The 18,704-nt window shown below is 42.1% G+C and overlaps 1 protein-coding gene across 2 annotated transcripts; it reads right to left on the reverse strand.

The window, feature by feature from the left end:
• Nucleotides 1-8,696: 8,696 nt before the first annotated feature.
• Nucleotides 8,697-17,844, reverse strand: Ca3 (carbonic anhydrase 3). Of its 2 annotated transcripts, XM_040741373.1 has the most exons (8): nucleotides 17,556-17,844; nucleotides 17,030-17,121; nucleotides 16,177-16,374; nucleotides 13,880-13,998; nucleotides 12,468-12,560; nucleotides 11,614-11,676; nucleotides 10,796-10,951; nucleotides 8,697-9,476 (listed from the first exon to the last, which is right to left on the reverse strand). In XM_040741373.1, the coding sequence occupies exons 2-8, from the start codon at nucleotides 17,061-17,063 to the stop codon at nucleotides 9,357-9,359; spliced, it is 783 nt and encodes a 260-aa protein (XP_040597307.1). In that variant the 5' UTR covers nucleotides 17,064-17,121; nucleotides 17,556-17,844; the 3' UTR covers nucleotides 8,697-9,356. The 2 variants fall into 2 exon arrangements, with proteins under 2 accessions (XP_040597307.1, XP_005066864.1); XM_005066807.4 differs by lacking the exon at nucleotides 17,556-17,844 and having other exon boundaries at nucleotides 17,030-17,165.
• Between the last annotated feature and the right edge of the window lie 860 nt (nucleotides 17,845-18,704).

Below are 18,704 nucleotides of genomic sequence, written 5' to 3' on the forward strand. Positions count from 1 at the left end.
AAACATCAGTTCTCAACTGATTTGCCCTACAGGAAACATTGATCATCTCTGAACAGATTTCTGGTTTTCCCAGCTTGGGAGACGGGAGTGGTGTGTGACTGGCATCTAATGGACAAATGCCAAAGATGCCCTACATATGTCACAATGCACAGGAAAGACACGAAGACCATTCAACCCCTAATGCCATCTACCTAGTATAAATTTCTTCCCTGTGGTCTCATTAGCCACATAAAAGAAATAGTACACGGAAAATTCTAGAAATAAACAAGTTGTAAGATTTTTATCATCCACCATTCTCATGAAATCTAACAATATTCTGCCTCATCCCACCCAGGACATGAACCATCCTTTGCCCAGCATAACCATGCTGTAAGCGCTACCTGCCCATAGCAATTAACAGACAGCTTCGTTATCAGATTGACTACCTAAGTATCATAGAATTTTTTTTCAACCAACACCTGTTTTCCTTAATGATGACCCCAAACACAAAAGTAGTAAACAGAGTGTGAAACATGGGAGGACAGATTACTGCTGGAACTGTGCACCAAAGGTGCAAAGCATCTTGGGATAGGAATGGTGTGTCTATGGTTTGGTACAATCTACATTTTGAGGCAGAACTAAGAGTCTTGGGCTGTATCTCCTCACATGTGAGAAAGCCCACTGTGCCAGGCTGTGAAATTCTACCATAAGACTGTCTACATGGTAAAGGGCTGAGTCAGAGCTCAGAGGCAGCTCCTCACATGACCTAGCATCATGTGCAAAGTCATGGGTTCATTCTCTCTCTCTCTCTCTCTCTCTCTCTCTCTCTCTCTCTCTCTCTCTCTCTCTCTCTCTCTCTCTCACACACACACACACACACACCAAAATTTATAAGGTAATTATTTTCTTAAAAGTCTTGAAAACAATTATGAGAATTATGTTTGTCTTTTAAAAACCTGGACTTTAAGACCATGCTGTGTTCATAATATTCCCTCGCTTATCTTTTGTTTGTTGGATTGAGTAGGAAGGAACAGAACCCTACCAGTGCACCTTGGGAAAATGTCAGTTTATGCTGCTTGAATGCACACCCAGTGCTGCGCAGATCTTAAGTGCTCGTTAGGTGAGCATTAGCTTCCCCGCATGATTAAATGTCTCTATTACCTATAAATCACCACTCTGCTTGGGGAATTCTGACTCTCTTGCTAACAAGAGCAAGTTAACACTTTCCATGTGGGAGTAAAGGTATCACAACCGCATGATTCCTCTGGCTTAAGGGCAGGAGGCCAGACTCACCAGCCCTGCTCCCTGGAGCAGACTGATGCAGTCTGTACTTGCACAACCCTGTAACATGTATGAGTGGGCTTCAGCAAATGGATATGGCTACATTTCATAACTGTGGTTTTCTTCTTTTGTGTTTATTCAAGTTAATTCAGAAGCAGAAAGGAAATTTGTTCTGGTCACACACACACACACACACACACACACACACACACATACACACAAGAGATGTTCAAAAGTTTTAAGCTACTCAAAATCATGATTCAGGAAAATAGAAAGCATATAAGTAAGAAAAGGCTCCCGACTTTGGACCCTGTCAGCATTTGCTTTAAGCATCTTTGCTTTATATAATAATTCCATATGTTTTAACCACTTCATACAAAATTTTCAACATTTTACTTCGCAGTTATCAATAGAATTTCTGTGTATCTGTCTCTTTTTCCCGACAGTGGCTGAAATATAAATATATACATGTCTGAATAACTGAATGTTATTTCAGTGGACAGAGGAAATACCATAAATGTCACTTGGCTCCTATATGTCACAAAATGTGTTTTCTTGCTCTTCATACGCCCATACATCTTTTAAAACAAAAGGAAAGAAAAAGTCCTGTTTAGGGGTCACTCAAAGTAAGCCTGGAAACCATTGTATGCTCCCAGACCTGCTGACCCAGAACCATGTTTTACAGGCCACCTGTCCCAGGCCCTGCTATCTAAGCATCCTTTCCAGTAATGTTGATATCTTTATTGAACATGCCCTGGTGTTGCGGACCATGTCCATGCCTGATAAGCCTTCTTTTTGGTGGTCACAACCCAAAGCAGCCTTTCTCTCAAGCAATGCTTAGAGGCTATCCTTCTCTTCTTATTTTCTCCTTCCTGCATCCAGGTAGTTTATTGACCTTCTTTGACCTCTTATATTCTTGTTACATAAACGTATTTGAAAAGCTTGGAATAATTCTGAAAAAAGGGTTTTACAAAGTCTCTTGAATATATGTATATATATATATGTGTGTGTATGTATATATATATTTAAGCACATGTCTAATACTAAATGTTTTTCTATATTCAGCTAACAGCACTTCTTCTAGCCACATCCTTCTTCTCTGAGCCTTGTGGTTATTTCCTAATGCCTCTGGAACTCTCCCTCCCTCTTGGGGCCTAATCTATGTTCTCTATCAATTAGGCTGCTAAGGACAAGAGACTTAACCTACCTCACTATCTTGACAACAGGCCCTTTGTAGAGAAAACAAAGGAAAAGGGAGGAACTGGACTTTCTTCAGTAAAATGTCATTAAAATATTCCACCAAAGGAAAAGGATTCACAACAGCTAGCTAGAAATTTACAAATCCACTTATGAGCTAAGACACAAAGTACCACCTAGACTCTCCATGCCAAAATTATCCTACTTTCTCTTAATTCATTATCTGGGACCAATTTTTGGTTTTAACTTTTTCCAAAACTATTCTCAGCTATTAAAAGGCACTAAGATGGACCTCATCCTCATGGTGCAGCCTATTGTCTTAACCACCATACAGACTGAGGTGGGAAAATCGCACGTTTAAGGCCAGCCTTGGTAATTTAATGCAGTTGTGTTTCACAATTTTAAATAACAACAATAATAACGTAATAATAACAACAGCAACAATAAAGAGGGGCAGAATGTAGCTCATGGTAGAGCGCATGCTTGAGGCCCAGTATCCCATTCACACACAACAAAAAGATGCTGTGCAGTAACTGTAAGTACATGAACATATGGGTAATGTTTGTCCGTGCTGCCTATGGAGAGGTCCATTTCCCTGACCTGTTAGTGGATTGCATCAGCTAAGAGTTCTTATTGAGTCTTCAAAGGCTCTCTGCTCTCTGAGCTCTGACTATGAGACAAGGACTGGACGTAGGAAGAGCCTCTTTACCATGCATACAGAATCGCTTTAACTATCCTCGCTCAAGACTGGAAAGAGCTGAGGAACTCAAGTCACTGAGAAAATTAAGAGAAACTTCTAGAAAGAAAAAAGAGAGTGGGAAAGCTCAAGCACCAGGATGACGATGCAGATGAGTGCTACTGGAGCGGAATCCCACAGGCAGTCTGCCAGGCCCTGGCTCCGGTTTGCACATAGCAGCACAGGTGCTAAAAGAGATAAGGATCCTGGGATAGAATTCTCTTTCCTATCTCCTAACACACATCTATTCTTTACTGAGTTCAGTTTTAAACCTACAAAGAACAAACGTTTGGATAAGTGTAAAACGGCTTTTCCCATGCATTTTCTTCATAGAGAACTTCGATTCTACAATTTTCCAAAAGCTCTTTTAGGTGTCTCTGACCTTCCAAGTGTGAGGAAAGAACACCTGCCAGAACACTGACAAAGACAAGTACGAATCTTATTTCACCATCCATTCATCCTTCATGCCTTAAACAAATACTTTTAAGTTCTGGAACGTCCCTGGTTCTAAGTTAATTCGGTCGTCAGGCCTTAGTGCAACAAAACAGATCAAGTCTTTACTGCCCTAAAATCTTGCTGTCTGTCCCCTCTATTCATCACTCCCACAGTAACCCACGCCAACCTTCATTTCACACAGAAATTTCAAATACATTTGCTCGTCCTAAAATAGTATGGGCAGCGAGAACGTGGGTCCCATTCTATTCACTGAACTGTATGTGGTCTTTCTCTCTCATACCTGCCCAGCACTGGGCTCTGCCCTCACATCTGCTCTGATTGGCTTGCACAGTCTCATCACCCTTGCTGTTCTCTCTGGGACTCTTGCTCCATCCAGGTATGCCCCTGGTGACCTGAGGTCCTGCTCCAAACCGCTCACAGAGAGGCAGAAGTGCGATTTCTGAGAGCCTTGCACTTTCTGGCACTTCCATCTGTATGATGCCTCCATGGGAATCAGCAGGCCTTTAGGGAATGACTTTAACAACTGTGTTTGGAACCATCCAATTTCAAATGAGCACAGGAGTGCGGTAGAAATTTACAGGCAAGTTGGAACAGAGAAAATGTTTACTGAATGGAAAAGCGTTCTCCCTGAGGTTTTCCTGCTCCTCTACCTGGGGCTCATTCAAGTGCAGGGAGAACCCGGTTCCCTGTTTACTGCAGAGTAGCTTCTCCACTGGCTAAAATTAGCTTTTAGATCACTGGGCTGTGCCTCTGCAGTTCACTCTGTCCCCTGGGGCTGTGCTGTTGGACTCTGTTGGCTCTAACTCCTGCTGATCACCTGTGATTATCTCCCCTGGCTGAGCTGTCACAGGTTGTACCTGCCAAATACCCTCACATCCTCAGAAGATGAGTCATTAGCACTGCCCAATCCCTCCATCATAGACGTTATGCTTAGACTGCCTGGTTTCACTTCGTTCCATTGGAGTTGAAAGCTTGCAGCAGCGTAAACGCTCTTCCCAGAGGTGACTCGTATTCGGCAGTCTCACTTTAAGACATGCCCAGGCACGCTCAAAATTAATTTCATGGCAGGAGACTTTCCGCCTTCGGTATTAGGATGGCTTTTTCACCTGGCTCAGCACTGCAGGAGACCCTGTTCGTGACATTTAAAAGTCAGTGTCAAACAAATGTAAACATGGCAATTCTCTGGCGTCTGTTCTGGGCTTGGTTTTCTTAATATCTCACCAATCATGAACCTTGTCCAGTAACAACGGAGCTCCAGAGGCAGAAACTTCCTCAGGAAAAATTATTTAGTCTTCCTCCAAACTACCACTTCAGGAGGTGTTTTGATTCAGTGTGACTGCATCTTGGTTTCTCTGCTTCATATGTGGTACCCGAGTTAATGCTTTTAAATAGTATCACCGGGCCAGCAAGATGACTCTGCAGGTAAAGTCTCCTGCTGTCAAGTTTAAAGACCTGAGCTTGATCCTCCAAGACAAGACCCTCATGGCATAAGAAAAGAACTGTCTCCCAAAAGTTATCCTCTGACATTCACAGGAGCGCTCTGACACACACACGCGCACACACAAATGCATGCGAGCACTCACCTACACACGCGTGCACGCACACGCATGCTACAAAACCAGCTACTCAGCTAACTAAATGGTAATTTTTCATTTAGTTAGCTACATGCATCTATACACAGATAAACTAAGGAATTAATCAGGTCATAAGCAGAAGTAAATGGGAATTCTCATACCTCTTCCTACAGTCTGAACAAATGAGATGTAAATTCCTAACATCACAAAAACGGTACATTAAAATATGACTTTTGGGATTGTAATTCCTGAATTGAGGTAATATTAATTTTAAGAAGATAAAGGTTAACCCTTATTGAGAATATTGTCAGTATGTCATTGTTTTGTATTTTAAGTGTATTGATTTGTTTAATTCTTAAAATATCCTCCCTATGAGCATGGTTACCATCCCCACAGGCACGCAGAGATGACACCCCCCTCATAGTCTCCTGTCCAGCTGTGTGATTTGATGCTCCCACCCTCTACACACTAAATGGGACGTTAAACTGCTCAGTACTGAGTGGTCTCATTCTTAGTTCAGTAACTGCTTTCCTGTTAGTTCTCGCTCTCCTTTTCCTGCTGAGGTTTTAGGAAAAAGTGGAACTCCTTCATCTCCTTGGCCAGTCAACATCAATAGATAAGAGTAAACATGTAAGCAAAGGAAACAAGGTGTCAGTTCAAAAATCTTCTAAAAGCTTAGCAACTTGTATGTCAACATGATTGAAACACGGGATGGCTTTGAAAGGCTACTATTTTTGTAATAGAGGTTTTATTGCCATCTAGTGCTCAAAATGAAAATAACATGTAAACAAGATTAGGATTTATTTGCATTTAAAGTCTTACTATCCAGGGAGTCTTTTAATTAAAAACCATTAAATTTACATACATTAAATATGAGATAATTAAACTCTGACATACAGAGTTATTGTTTCTTCTTACTCCTTTTAATATTCATATGCTAAACATTATACTATACATGTCCAGAGTTCTTTCATATAGAATAAAGCCTTAAAGAAAATCGAGAACTAATTTTTAGGAGATGCAATTAATGAGTTTTGAGACCATATGGGTTTATTTTATTCTGCTGTGTCAGTCGTTATTCTGGTATCTGATGGTATTGGCATTTCAAATGTTTCCAAATGTATCTATGGCTAGTTCATCTCAACTAGATTTGTTTAATGACATAAGTGACCACAGTTAGATGCTGAGAACTATAGCTTTGCAGTGTCTATGTAGAATAGCTCTCATCCCTCCACAAAATGATTCACTTTTTCTACATTTGAAAACAGTCTACATTGGAATCCTGAATTATTATTTGCCTTTCAAAAATACAGTATCTCTCCATTTTACAGACACGGGGACTATAATGTATTTGCACCCTTCAAAAACCTAACAGTCTGCCAGTTTGCTATCCTTGTAGGCTTTTAAGCATGCTATTATCTGAACATTATGAAACACTTAATTTACACCAGTGTCTCCCCGCTTTGAAATGTTAAGATACCTGCAATTACATGCTGAGGAATAAGGTGTTCTGGAGCCTTTTTAATTGGCAGCGCCTGGAACACCACTCTGCAAACTACAGAAGCCTGAAGTGCCATTGTTTGGAGTCCTTGACCTGATCTGGAAAATGATGGTTCCTTGAATGCAGAAGCAGGCCTGTCTTCAATATTCCAAAAGAGGTTTATTATGGCACTGCATTACCGGGGCAGTGAGAAGTGTGTGTGTGTGTGGGGGGGGTTGTTCAGATGGTTGATTGTTATGTGCACTATTCATCACTGACAGAGATGACAGACTGGGCACTGTAAAGTCTCCGCCTACAGACAATGAAATGATTTTTCAAGAAGATGTAAACGAAGAGGAAGAAAGGTGGCATTAGTATTATTATTCAAATTGCTGTGAAGTTCAAGAGGCTGAGCCTCCCCTGCCCTCTCTTTTCATGATGTCATCTGTTGATACAAAACTCAACAAGTGGTTATTTTTCTTGCTGGACAGAGTATAAGGTGACAAGTGAATGCCAGTGGCAAGAATAGTGCCTATGCCCTCTTTGTGCATATGGTATAGGGAGACAGCCTCCCCCGGCCTTGTTCAGCTTGTGTATTAAAATAATAACATTTCTACCCAAGGTGAGACCATGTGCCTCCCACACACAGCCCAAATAATGAATGCGTTCTTCACAGGGCTCTGAACATTGCAAACTCAGTACCCTGAGACAAGCAGCTTGTGTATTACCACTAATGATCAGAGCTCCACACCTCCTAATTTCAAGGGATTTAATTAACACATCCTCCTCACACTGACCAACCTGGTTTTACCTCACCCAAGTGGTAATCTATTAAATAACTTTAGCCTCACAGGACTTTGTCATGTGATTTGACTTCCAGCGTCTCAGGGCTCTCCTGACCCAGGGCCATTTTCACTTTTCACTCTTTAAGGCAATGTGCTAATTGCTGTCTTTTTTTTTTTTTTTTTACAATAGCTAACATATAGACCACTGAAGGAAGCAATGAATGATAACCAAAACCTCCAACTGTACAACTGCACTTGGTGTCTAGAGATATTAAATGTACTAAAAAGCCAAATATATGCAGAAGGCTGTTGGGACATATCTTGCTGAAGTACACTTTTAAAACAATGATATAAAAAGGTGTTGTCTTCCCTAAAAGGAGTACTAGCTGTTTGCACTGGCCTGAATGCCAGAATCCTAATCAGCTTGAACTTGACCTACTCGATGAGACTAACCAACACCCACTGCTCAGGTCTATAGTTCAGTTAGATGCCCTTACAAACTGCCTTGCCCCCTTTCCTAAGGATGTGGCATCACAATTTGGAACATGAGTCATTTATTGCTATCCTTCAGTTACAAAAATAAATAAATAAGCAAACATGGAAAGTTTACCATTCTGGGTTTCCTCAATTTTTATCATTTATAATACTTTTCCAATAATTAGCATATTCTCGTTAGAGGAAATAAGTCAGACTCAGAAAGACAAGTACTTAATATTTTGTTTCATATGTAAAACCTAGGCTTAAAGTTATATATGTATGTGGACATATAGAGGGTTGTGAAACTAAGAAGGGGATCTTGAGCAGAGGAAGAGAGAGAGGAAGAGAGAGAGATCTTAAAAGGGGAGGACAATGGGATTCCTGTGACATTAACAGGGGAGGACAATGGGATTCCTGTGACATTATCACAGAAGAGGGGACTGTTGAAGGGAAGATGTCACAGGGAAGGGCAGTGATGGAGAGGCTGAATTAGAGCAAAGTATAATGACGTGTCTGCATGAAAATGCCATAATTTATCTGTCACTTCATAGGCGACCTTAAAACAAGTGTTTTAATATAAGTCTTCAGTGTGAAAAGGGGATACACACACTTTTCATCTGCATCTGTCTTTATAGTTTCTGTGACCATACAAACTACCAGCTTCAGTTGTCACCCACTCTTTCCTGTTCTAGGAATCATTCATTCCAGACTCAACTTCAAAAGACACCAGAGACAGTTTTTATTTTTATTATGATGATGATTTTAAAAGGCATGCAAAGATAAAAGTAGTGAAATAGAAAAGAAATGGCCCTGCTTTGGGCAAAGAAAATCATCTTTATGAAGAAGAAATTCATATGCTGGAGCAAACATTTTAAAATACCTGATCGTGTGTGTGTGTGTGTGTGTGTGTGTGTGTGTGTTACAGACAAATAAAACCAAGCAAACATGACAGTATGCATAATTTTAATGAGCGATGGAGTTTTGCTGGTATTTAAGAGTAAAACACATTGTCTTAACTTGTCTTAACTTGTGGGAGGGTGGGCACAACATGACCTGTGTGCTGTCAGTAACTGGGCTGGAAAACAGGAGCCCTGAGGTTCTGAGAAATTTAAGACGCCCAGTAAGCCTCTGTTCTATATCTCTATTCTTCTATTTCTTCCTCACTGAACCCATATTAGAAATGCTAATTTTGTAGAAAAGGTGGTTATTACAAAGGTTAGGTGTGAAATTCATGCTTCTGGGTTAGATGTGTCAAAAGGCATTGCGGTTTCATGTGGCTGCCGTCTTTTTCCTCTGGGTGTTGGAGAATAGTTTAGCGCACAGAGCACCAGGGACAGGCAGGCGACTCTTCAGGGCATGTTTTCTTCCCTGAAGAGGGAAAACTCCGGACCTCACTTGAAGGAGGCCCTCACCACCCTACCCTTGACCGGCTGCGGGGGGCGCCAATTTCCCACCAGAGGTACAGGGGGCTCATTCTCCGTGCTGGCGAACAGACTGCGCAGCTTGGCCATCTGCAAGGGGAAGCAGACTGTTAGAAACCGTCGGCTTTGCAAGCAGGCGAGGCAAACCACAAAACCAGTCTCCAGGGATAGGTTATGAGTTGGCAAGCACCAGTTCAGAACAAACATTTCTTTACACCCAGGACCCTCCGCTCTCTGGACAAACGCCTTCCCCATTGAATTTCTCCCGAGTTGTAAATTGAGGGATCAGCGTGAGGTATACACTTTACATAGAAGGGGATGATGGTTTACTGTGTGCCTGCAAATAAGTAACTCCTTGATAGACTTCCACTATGTAACCAACTCAAGTATTTATGAAATTACTTTAAAGGACAAGAAAGAAATTAAAACTGGGCTTTATGTTAAAATGTTAGCTGTTTCTTTTCTTTCTTTTTTCCTTAAAGGATGAGAATATAGGAAATTCTCATAAAAATATTATGTCTTGGTAGCCTAGGCGGTTCAGTGTGTATAGACGCTGATGGCAAGCCTGACAACCTTTGATGCCCGGAAACTACAGGGCAAGAGGGCTGCAAGTTGTCCACTGATCATCACACATGTGCTCACACGCATGCATATACACACACGTGTTATACTTTTAATGTTAATATATATTACGCTTTCTTCATTTAAAAATTGTCATTTTACTTTTAAAGCCTTTATACCAATGAACAAGGCTGTTAAAGCTAATTCTTGTTTTTATTTATTTATTTTTAATGTTGGTTTACTCTCGGGTCCACCCTGGAGGGAACTTAGGCCAAGGGGTCAGGCTGGTGAGCTGATCTTACTGTGAGACATCCATGTTCCAGGCTGTGAGCCCTGTGTGGTTCACTTTAACTATGTTCTCCATGTCTGCACCGGCTTAGCTTTCCCTGAAGCCCTGTCTTACCCACTCTGCCTGTCCATTCTTTAGATGAATGGAAGTAAGGCGGGAGTGAGCAGCCAGGGGCTGTTGGAAGTAGACAGACTGGGACTGGGACGAGGAGTTTATGCTTGCTTGTCTTTGTGGAGAAACTGGTGTGTTGCTCAGCTTCTTTCCTGGTAAAAGCACAGCACTCCTCCTCGGGACTGAATTCGCTGCCACCCCACCTCCTAGCCAGCCCTCACTCAAACAGAAACCCACCAGTTCAGGACCCCCACCTGCTCTTACAAGACTGCATTGTCCCGTTACCCTTGGATAAATTAGCTAACCAGGATGAGGGAATTTCTAGAGGGCAAACTGTGAACCGTTTGAGGACCACACCAGCGATCTGGCTTTCAGCACCTATGGGTTTGGTCTTTAGCGTGTGCCTCCTGTCCGCAGTTCACACCCAGGGCTCTGCGGCTGCTCTCACCTGGTCCGAGCTCACTGTCATGGGCTCCTTCAGCAGCAGCCACACAATGCACTCCTCGCAGGGCGGCGTGGTGAAGGAGCCATGGTAGGTCCAGTAGTCCCGGCAAGCAGGGAACAGGCAGGACGGGTCAAAGTGAGTGAAAGGAGCCTCCTTGCCCTGGAACACAGGCACAAGCAATTTAAGCGGGCACGCGCACTCAGCGCCCCCTAGAGGCCTGACTTACTCATTCGCGAGAACATACTTCACTAGTGAAAAGGAAAGCAGACATCTCAACAGCTTCGAAACCTCTGAATCGGCTTTATATTCTGACTTGATCTGTTACAGTCACTGCAGTATATTCCTTGTTTTCACGGTGGGTGAGGCTACGATTCTGTCCTTTCTCACAGGGAACTGAAGAATACTTGTTGGAAGTTGATTTGAAGACTTTCACTTTAGAACATTTCATACTCAGAATACTCACTTCTTCTAGGGTCCACACTTAAAAGCAGTTAGTTGGAATAATCTCAAAAACAACTAAAATGTGTCAGTTAGTTAGAAGAGTTTCGTGTTAATAGTGTGTGTGTGTGTGTGTGTGTGTGTGTGTGTGTGTGTGTAAAAAGACCCTGGAAGCTCTCAAGCACCTTCCTGTAGAAAGACTTTATCTGACAGGCTGACTGAGAAATGGAATAATAGATGCTAAAGTGCCCTAAGGACTCAACACTAGACAAAGACCATGGCATTTATTTTGTATGCAAACATAGGATATCCATCAAACAGTGGCAGGAGACAGTTGATACATTCTGACTTAGGTTTGCAGTCCTTATATGATTCGCTCTTACCTTAGTCTTAATTTTGTCCAGGGCATCAAGGAAAATCTGGAATTCTCCCTTTTCCCGCCCTATCTGTAAGAAAACAGACACTCAATAAAATACTTTCCCCTCCCTCGTAATTGGAGATCATCGTAAAAGTTGATTTGACCCATGCACATGCCATTGGTGTTGTAAGCTTTCCATGGTCTTGAGTTAAGCTAAGCATAAGTTTATTCACTCTGAAAGACTGTAGAATATATATTTTCTGATCTAAATTTGGATTTCAGTTCTCTGAAGCACAAAACCACAAAATTACATCTTAGTTCAACTCTATTTCCTTGACCCTCTCTGCAAAGTCATTTCATTTTTTTAAAAGAGTCAAAGCAAAACTAGACTATATTTCCACAATCAAACTTATTGCCTTTCTCTTCCTAGTCCTCTCAGTGAATTCAGAACCTAAAACAAACTAGGTCATTCACTTGATTAAAACTCAGATTGGGTTGCCACAAGGTTCATGTGCTAATGTCACTAAGTCCTATTTAAACCAAGGCTGGCTGAACAACACACACATTCCTTGTGCCATCCTAGCCTGAGATCCTGTGGGTGGCGGCCCCCTTAAGCTGAGAGGAGGTCTGGCCAGGCACTTGGCATCACAGAAGTCCCCAGCACTGGGCTTTCTTGTTTCCACTGTGATGGAAATAGAGCAGTGTGAAAGGAAAATTAACACGTGTCATGCTCATACTCCCACTTGTCCTTGCCTTAACCTTCTGCCCTCACACATACTTCAAATATAAGAGGAAAATAGAATGCATGGTCTCCTAAACGTTAGTAAGGGACTACATTCTGAATGAGGAAAAAAAAACTAGCATCAATGTCTACCTCACCTTTAGAAAAATGCCAACAACAGCAATTCCGTCACGTTGCTTTAGAGCTTCTCCAAAGGTGTTGTACTTTGGGTTCCAGTGAACCAGGTGAAGCTGCAACCACCAAACACAGGCTGTGAGATAAAACCTTGGCATATGAAAATACGCATTATTATTCAAAAGAGACCCAAATGTGTGCAGTCTCTATGTTGTTGCTGAACACTCACATGGAAGTTGATGGAATTCTAAATATTAATAAGCAATAGTTCAGTGAAATTTCAATAGTTCAAATAAAAAGTGTATAAATTCATCTGCCTCCTTGTAGTTAGAGCTTGAGTGTCTAGCAGCAAGCTTATCATAATTTAGGATATGAGCACAGCTTAAGTAATAGAGTCGCCCATATTGAGTTGCTTAGAATGGCAAGAGAATAGATTACAGCAGTTAAAAATTTATATTCAGTTTCAAAAATGTGAGATAATCCCATGTACAAACACCACACTCAGAGCCTTTTCCACATTTGAAAAAAAATTAGCCTGAACTTTCTCCAGTGGTGGAGGAAATGTCTAGTCAAGGAGGCATTCCCAATAATTTATTGGTCTCTACCCCAGCTCTCTAGATTGGCTTTAGATAAATAGCCATATCCCCCTAAATGTGACTGATGTCAATCTAATCTGGAAGCCAACCAGGTCAGGCCTGCGTAGCTTTTGGAGTTTCTTCGGGTTTTATTTAGCCAACAGTTAAGTACTCAGTGATGCCCTCAAAGGGATCAACTACAGTGTGCTCTCATTTTCATCACATCCAAGTGCTCACCAACACCTGCTTTAGAAAAGAATGAAGCAGGGAAATGAATTTTTCTCACTTCTAGAATAATGCTATGCACACTCAGTTTTCTAATAAAATGGGAGGTGGTCTGTCTTATTCCATTTGCAAATTACTGCCTCAGACAAGATGTATACACACAAACATACATCCTTAAGCAAGCAGAAGCAGAAAGTAAGGATTTCTTGTAATTACTAAATGTTGTTTTTGAATCATTATAGGTACTCATAAGGGAGATATCTGAGCTAGTCTGTACAAAGACCAGACCTGGGTATGTAACCCTTATGTTGTCTATTTGTAACCTCTTACAAGTGGTTGTAGTGGGGGATCAAATCAGCTGTTGCACATAGTTGCTTCACACACATTAACTGCCTTACTGTTCTGGTTCTATTCAAGACTATGCCAGTTTCTCAACATAATCTGGAGAATCTTCATGGATGATGCTGACCCACTTGTCCACTTCTCTCCGGCCTAGGATATCTGGTGGCTTCACTTTATGCTAAAGCTATAATACCTTCAGTGAGAGGCTTAGAGCAGAAAGAGCACTGCAGCTGTTTCTGAGTTTCCAGTTTTGATCGTTTGAGACCTAGAGTGCATCTGGCAGGTCCTCCTACCTCAGCAGCATACTTCACTCCATCCACTGTGTGCTCAGAGCCATGGTCATCCGAGGAGCCCCAGTGAAGATGAAATTGGCGGAGTCGATAGGGCCCAGAGAGAGGACCACCCCTCAGCACTGTAAGATAATAAGGTCACTGGTGAGTTCCCCCTTACTCTACAGAGCCCTATCTGAAACCTGCACTCTGCAGAAGATGCCATGGGTACAAGATGTCCCCTTCTGGGAATATGGAGACATCTCCAACTGTTTGTAACTTGAAGTCAGAATATATCAAAGTACGAATTTTCTTTTCTCTCTTATTTTTGCTTGATTGTCTTGTCCTTTTAACACTTTAGGAAACAAACTAAAGTAGCAGATGTTTTATGAGGACTCTGGACGGGTTAGTAATGCAGTACCATGGGAAGAACTGGACACTTGACAGGATTTAGGGGCCTCATTGTTGTGTGATCTCAGGCAAGATGCTCAACCTCTCTGAATTGGTCTTGGATCTCTAAGAAGGTGATAATAATCCCCCACTTTTCGAGCTGCTGTGAGGATTAACTGAGATCAAGCACTTAAGTGGTACTCATGTCACAGTGCCCCATGAGAGATCACTGAGAAGGCAGGAATTCCTTCTTAGTCTCCCACTTTCAGTTGTGCTTCTCCTTAGATGAAAAGCTAGAACTCTCATACTCATCTACTTTAGACTGTCTGCTCAAGTCAGATGAAACAAAAGTTCAACAAGTTCCCAGGAAACTAGGTAGACTGATATATATATATATATATATATATATATATATATATATTGGGGGGACATTCGTTTGGACTTACACAGCACTTATCTAAATCTCTCATGTAATTTTGTCTCCATTCATTCTTCCTGGAGAGCAATTTAAAGGTTGAAATATCTTCTAAAGGATACTGAAAACTATACAAAAACCCTAAAATCAAGATTTAGCAATGTAAGTTAGATGCAAATAGCATTGTAACAGCAGCTATTTTAGAAAGGCTTGGTTTCTTTCAGTGACACAGGCAAACCCACAGTGCAGAGCTAGAGCAATAATTCTAGGCTTGAATCAATTTGATCATATGGGAAGGAGGTGGTTTGGTTTGTTGTAGTTTCCTGTCCAATCACTGAGAATAGCTGTGATCTGGATTTGGTTCTGAAGTATTGGACTAAACCACATTAAATCTCTAATATTCAATGTTTTGTTCTTAAAAATTGCATTTCATGCGATTATGATTCTGATTTCTAATTTTTTGTGCTTTTCCTTCCAAATGGAGCTTCAGCTTTTAAAGCAAAAGAAAAATGGGAAAAAGCAACAGAAAACAATTGCTCAAGAAATGGTAAGCTTCTGTCATCTTCCTTACCTGGAAAGTAGGAGTGTTTATCCTACCATTATTTCATATGACATCACCAGGATGTTCATTCATGTATATCAACAAAGGAAATTTTAGCTTATGAGGAATGTGGTTGTAGGAAACTGCATTCTTGATAACTAAAGAATAATTCTTATTTAGACTTGTTTGCAATGAAATAAAGCTTGCTTAATAGAAACAAAGTTTCACTCTAACTCTGGCTGGCCTGGAACTCATCAGGAAGACCAAGTTATCCTCATATTTGTGGCAATCCTCTTGTCTCTGCCTCTTGAGTGTTGGATTTATAGGTGTGAGAGTCATCAAGCCTGCCTGGAATGAAGCCAAATTAGTCTTATTTTATTTCACAGATTGGTTGCCGGTGCAGACTTTAAAAAATCATATTTTCCAGTTTCACACTAACATTGACGCAAGAAGGAGTGGTCAAATACATCAGAAACACTTGCCACAGAGATTCTTTGGCTGAACCCCAGTGAGGTAATGAACCTACGTCCCCTGAACTCACACAGTGACTCTACCTTTTCCCATTGATTGGCCTCCTTCCAGTCACCCAGAGAAAAGAGCATCTAATTGATTTCTTTCTGTTTGAGGGAGCCTGTTCTCCAAACCATCAGGAAGCATGAGGATTTCATCTCTCAGTAGTCAGAAAGTCAGAGAAACCAACCACACATACTCTGTCTACAGAGTGGGTTGCTAACGTTTAGCTTGGGCACATGGCCATTTTTCAGCAACAGAGTGACCAAGGTTAGTTACATGGTATGACATTCTTCTTCATTGCATAAATATAATTCTTTACAACTAGAGTCAAACCAAATTTCATCTCCATTTCAGAAATGAACTTCTCCCTCTTCCCTCTAATTCTGTTACTGTGCCACAAATTGCATCTTGCCAATAGATACAGAAAACACCCACATAACCGTTCCTAAGTGCTTTACTTACTAGACCTGTTGTAAGTATCATCAAACACAACTCTGCAGGTCTTGCCATTATTCAGGATGGTCTTAGCAGAGCCAGGATCATAAGATGCCGACCAGGGTTGCAGAGAGGGGTCATGCTTGATGTCTTTAGTATGCAGCTCAATGGGTGACTGGTTGTCCCCTTTGGCAATTGGATAATGTTCATGCCAGTGCTCAGGGCCTAGACAGTAAAAGAAAGGAATCTATTTGGTTAATAGTACAACCAAGGCCTCTTTCCAGTGGACTAAGCCAGCAAAATACACATAGGAAAGAGAGTGGTTACAGAAAAGTTGTGGGTTCTCATTAAGCAACATATACAGTAATTTGCATTTCAAACCTACTTGGAACCTTTTCGAAAAGTATTTCATATTATGCAGTACCTCCCCTGGCTTGGGAATCATGAAGCCTGAAAAACTTATCTTCGAAATGAATCCCATATTGATCACGTGTTTTTACATTACTTTCCATCTTTTGGGATATACTTTTCTTCCCTTGGCCATGGCTGAGGCCTGGCTCATAATCAAAGCAATAAACTTGTAAGGAGGACCCAAGCTCAAAGAAGCCAAGGGCTCGCTGCTGAGTTTTACAGAGCAAGGTTTAACCGGATCTCATTTCGGACTGAGTTACTTCTCAGACACATCATCAAACCTTAGACTAGTTACAGTGTGTCTCCGACCTTCAGGTTCCTCCGTGGGATGGAAAGCAGTGAATCACGTGAAAAAGGACCAGCAGCATGGGACATCGGAAAGTTCTTAACTACTCCTACACCCAGGTTTCCCAGCACACCTGTGCAATGCCAAGGGCAACCCTGTAGTGAGTGCCCGGGTTCCACTCACCATTGTGGCTGGCATAGCCCCACTCCTTAGCCATGGTCACTTTCTAGTTTCTCAGCGCTGGACAGCTCCTTCCTTATCTTGCTCCAGTTGTCCTGCAAAGTCCCCAAGAGTTCTGACTTTTATATAGGTCTCCCGCAGTGTGCATGGCCTTATTAGGTCAGCGGGGTGAGGCAGGGGGCTAAACTGGATTGGGGTGGTATTTGAAAGGCGGGGCGGGGCGGGGCGGGGGAAGCAAATAAATTACAAGATTTGGACAGCTGTCCGGGCGAGAGGGTAGCAGGAGGGGTCAGGAAGGGAGGGTAGAAGGCTCTCACATGATCCCTGGCTCCTTCCCCTCCTCCCTTTGCAGGTTTGAAGCTGTAGGGCTTTCTAAGAGCTCCGTCTTTGACCCGGCTGGTTCCCTCTCTTTCAAGCACTTGGGGGTCTGGAAAGGCGCGGGCGCAGGCTGCAGTCCTGTTCTGCTTAGTCAGCAACTAAAAGCTGCACCCGCTGCTCTTGCAACCAACTCAGAAGATGCTGCTTTTACCTGGGGCTGGAGGACCACCGGCTGCGGTCTGTGAACGCTAAGGTTCCTTTTCCTGCAGGAATCCAGTTAGTATGGCAGGAAAGAACTCCTCTGTTCCTCTGACTCAAGCATGAGTCCCTTGTGAAAAGCTTGTAAAATCCTGGGGCCAGAGATGAGGAGGAGCCCGAGACTGCACGCTGCCAAGTCCCGTTATCCTTCAAAGGGATGAGTTCCTGAGGCAGACCCTTGAGAGGCTTTACATCCAGCCTAGCCGGTACCTTTATCCAGGCACAGCGCCGGATACCGGGCGGGCAGAGCAAGGACTCTGCACCCCAGCCTCACCCAGCAGCAGTCTGAGACTGAGCCACACTGGGAGCTGTGCTCCGTTAGTCTCAGGACGCCAAGAATACTCGAAGCTTTAGAAGGGCACTGCCGTAAAATGCGCAGGCTACCTAAAAATTTCACTCTTCAAGACATAATCAGAGACTAGACAAAAAGGAGGAAAGGGTCGGTTTTGGAAGGTCGTTTCTTTTCTCTCAGTCGTGTGGTGCGTAATACAAAAAAAAAAAAAACACAAAAAGAGACTAAAACTGGAGTATCCCATGTATACACGGCAAACGTATAATTAGAAATATCTGATTACGGTTCACACTAAAGAAGTCAATGCAGCAGATGTTTGCAATTCTCTGCATATATTATAAAAAATTCTTGTGTGGGCAAGAATATCTTTTAAAAACACTAGAAAGATACACCTGATCTTGGAAATTTATTTCCAAGATTTCTGCATGCATTTCCTTATATCTTCTTTTTTAAAATAGCTTTTTCTATTTTACTTTTCCTTGGTGGTTACAAAACCTGAGAAGGAAGACTCTCATCATGGCAAAGACAGCTCATCGGCTAGGCATGTGGAATGCCTGACCACACTCAGAACCTGGACGCCAGGGGAGTCAGTCTCCAGGGTATTTTTGTGACCAAGCATCACTTGATCCACACAATAGCACTGTGGAATCAAGAACCCTCAGTTAGTTTGGAAAATCCAAGCAAACACAGGGAAACAAATACCATTAGCTCTAGGATAAGGGGCCATGCATAGCTGTGTTTCTAGCTGACTGTGATAGCTGCTGCCGTGTTTGGGATTAATAGAGGTGCTTTAAAGTTATCACTACGTGA

Source organism: Mesocricetus auratus, unplaced genomic scaffold (genome assembly GCF_017639785.1).
Source record: "Mesocricetus auratus isolate SY011 unplaced genomic scaffold, BCM_Maur_2.0 Super-Scaffold_6730, whole genome shotgun sequence".
In the NCBI taxonomy this organism is placed as follows: Eukaryota; Metazoa; Chordata; class Mammalia; order Rodentia; family Cricetidae; genus Mesocricetus; species Mesocricetus auratus.

What these genes read in the sequence shown, in the direction of transcription:
- Ca3 (XM_040741373.1), bottom strand. Translation starts at nt 17,063, where the DNA reads ATGGCTAAGGAGTGGGGCTATGCCAGCCACAATG. An exon ending in GGGCTATGCCAGCCACAATG is followed by an intron (nt 16,375 to 17,029) that starts GTGAGTGGAACC and finishes TTTACTGTCTAG; the next exon opens with GCCCTGAGCACTGGCATGAA. An exon ending in GAGTGAAGTATGCTGCTGAG is followed by an intron (nt 12,561 to 13,879) that starts GTAGGAGGACCT and finishes TGGTGGTTGCAG; the next exon opens with CTTCACCTGGTTCACTGGAA.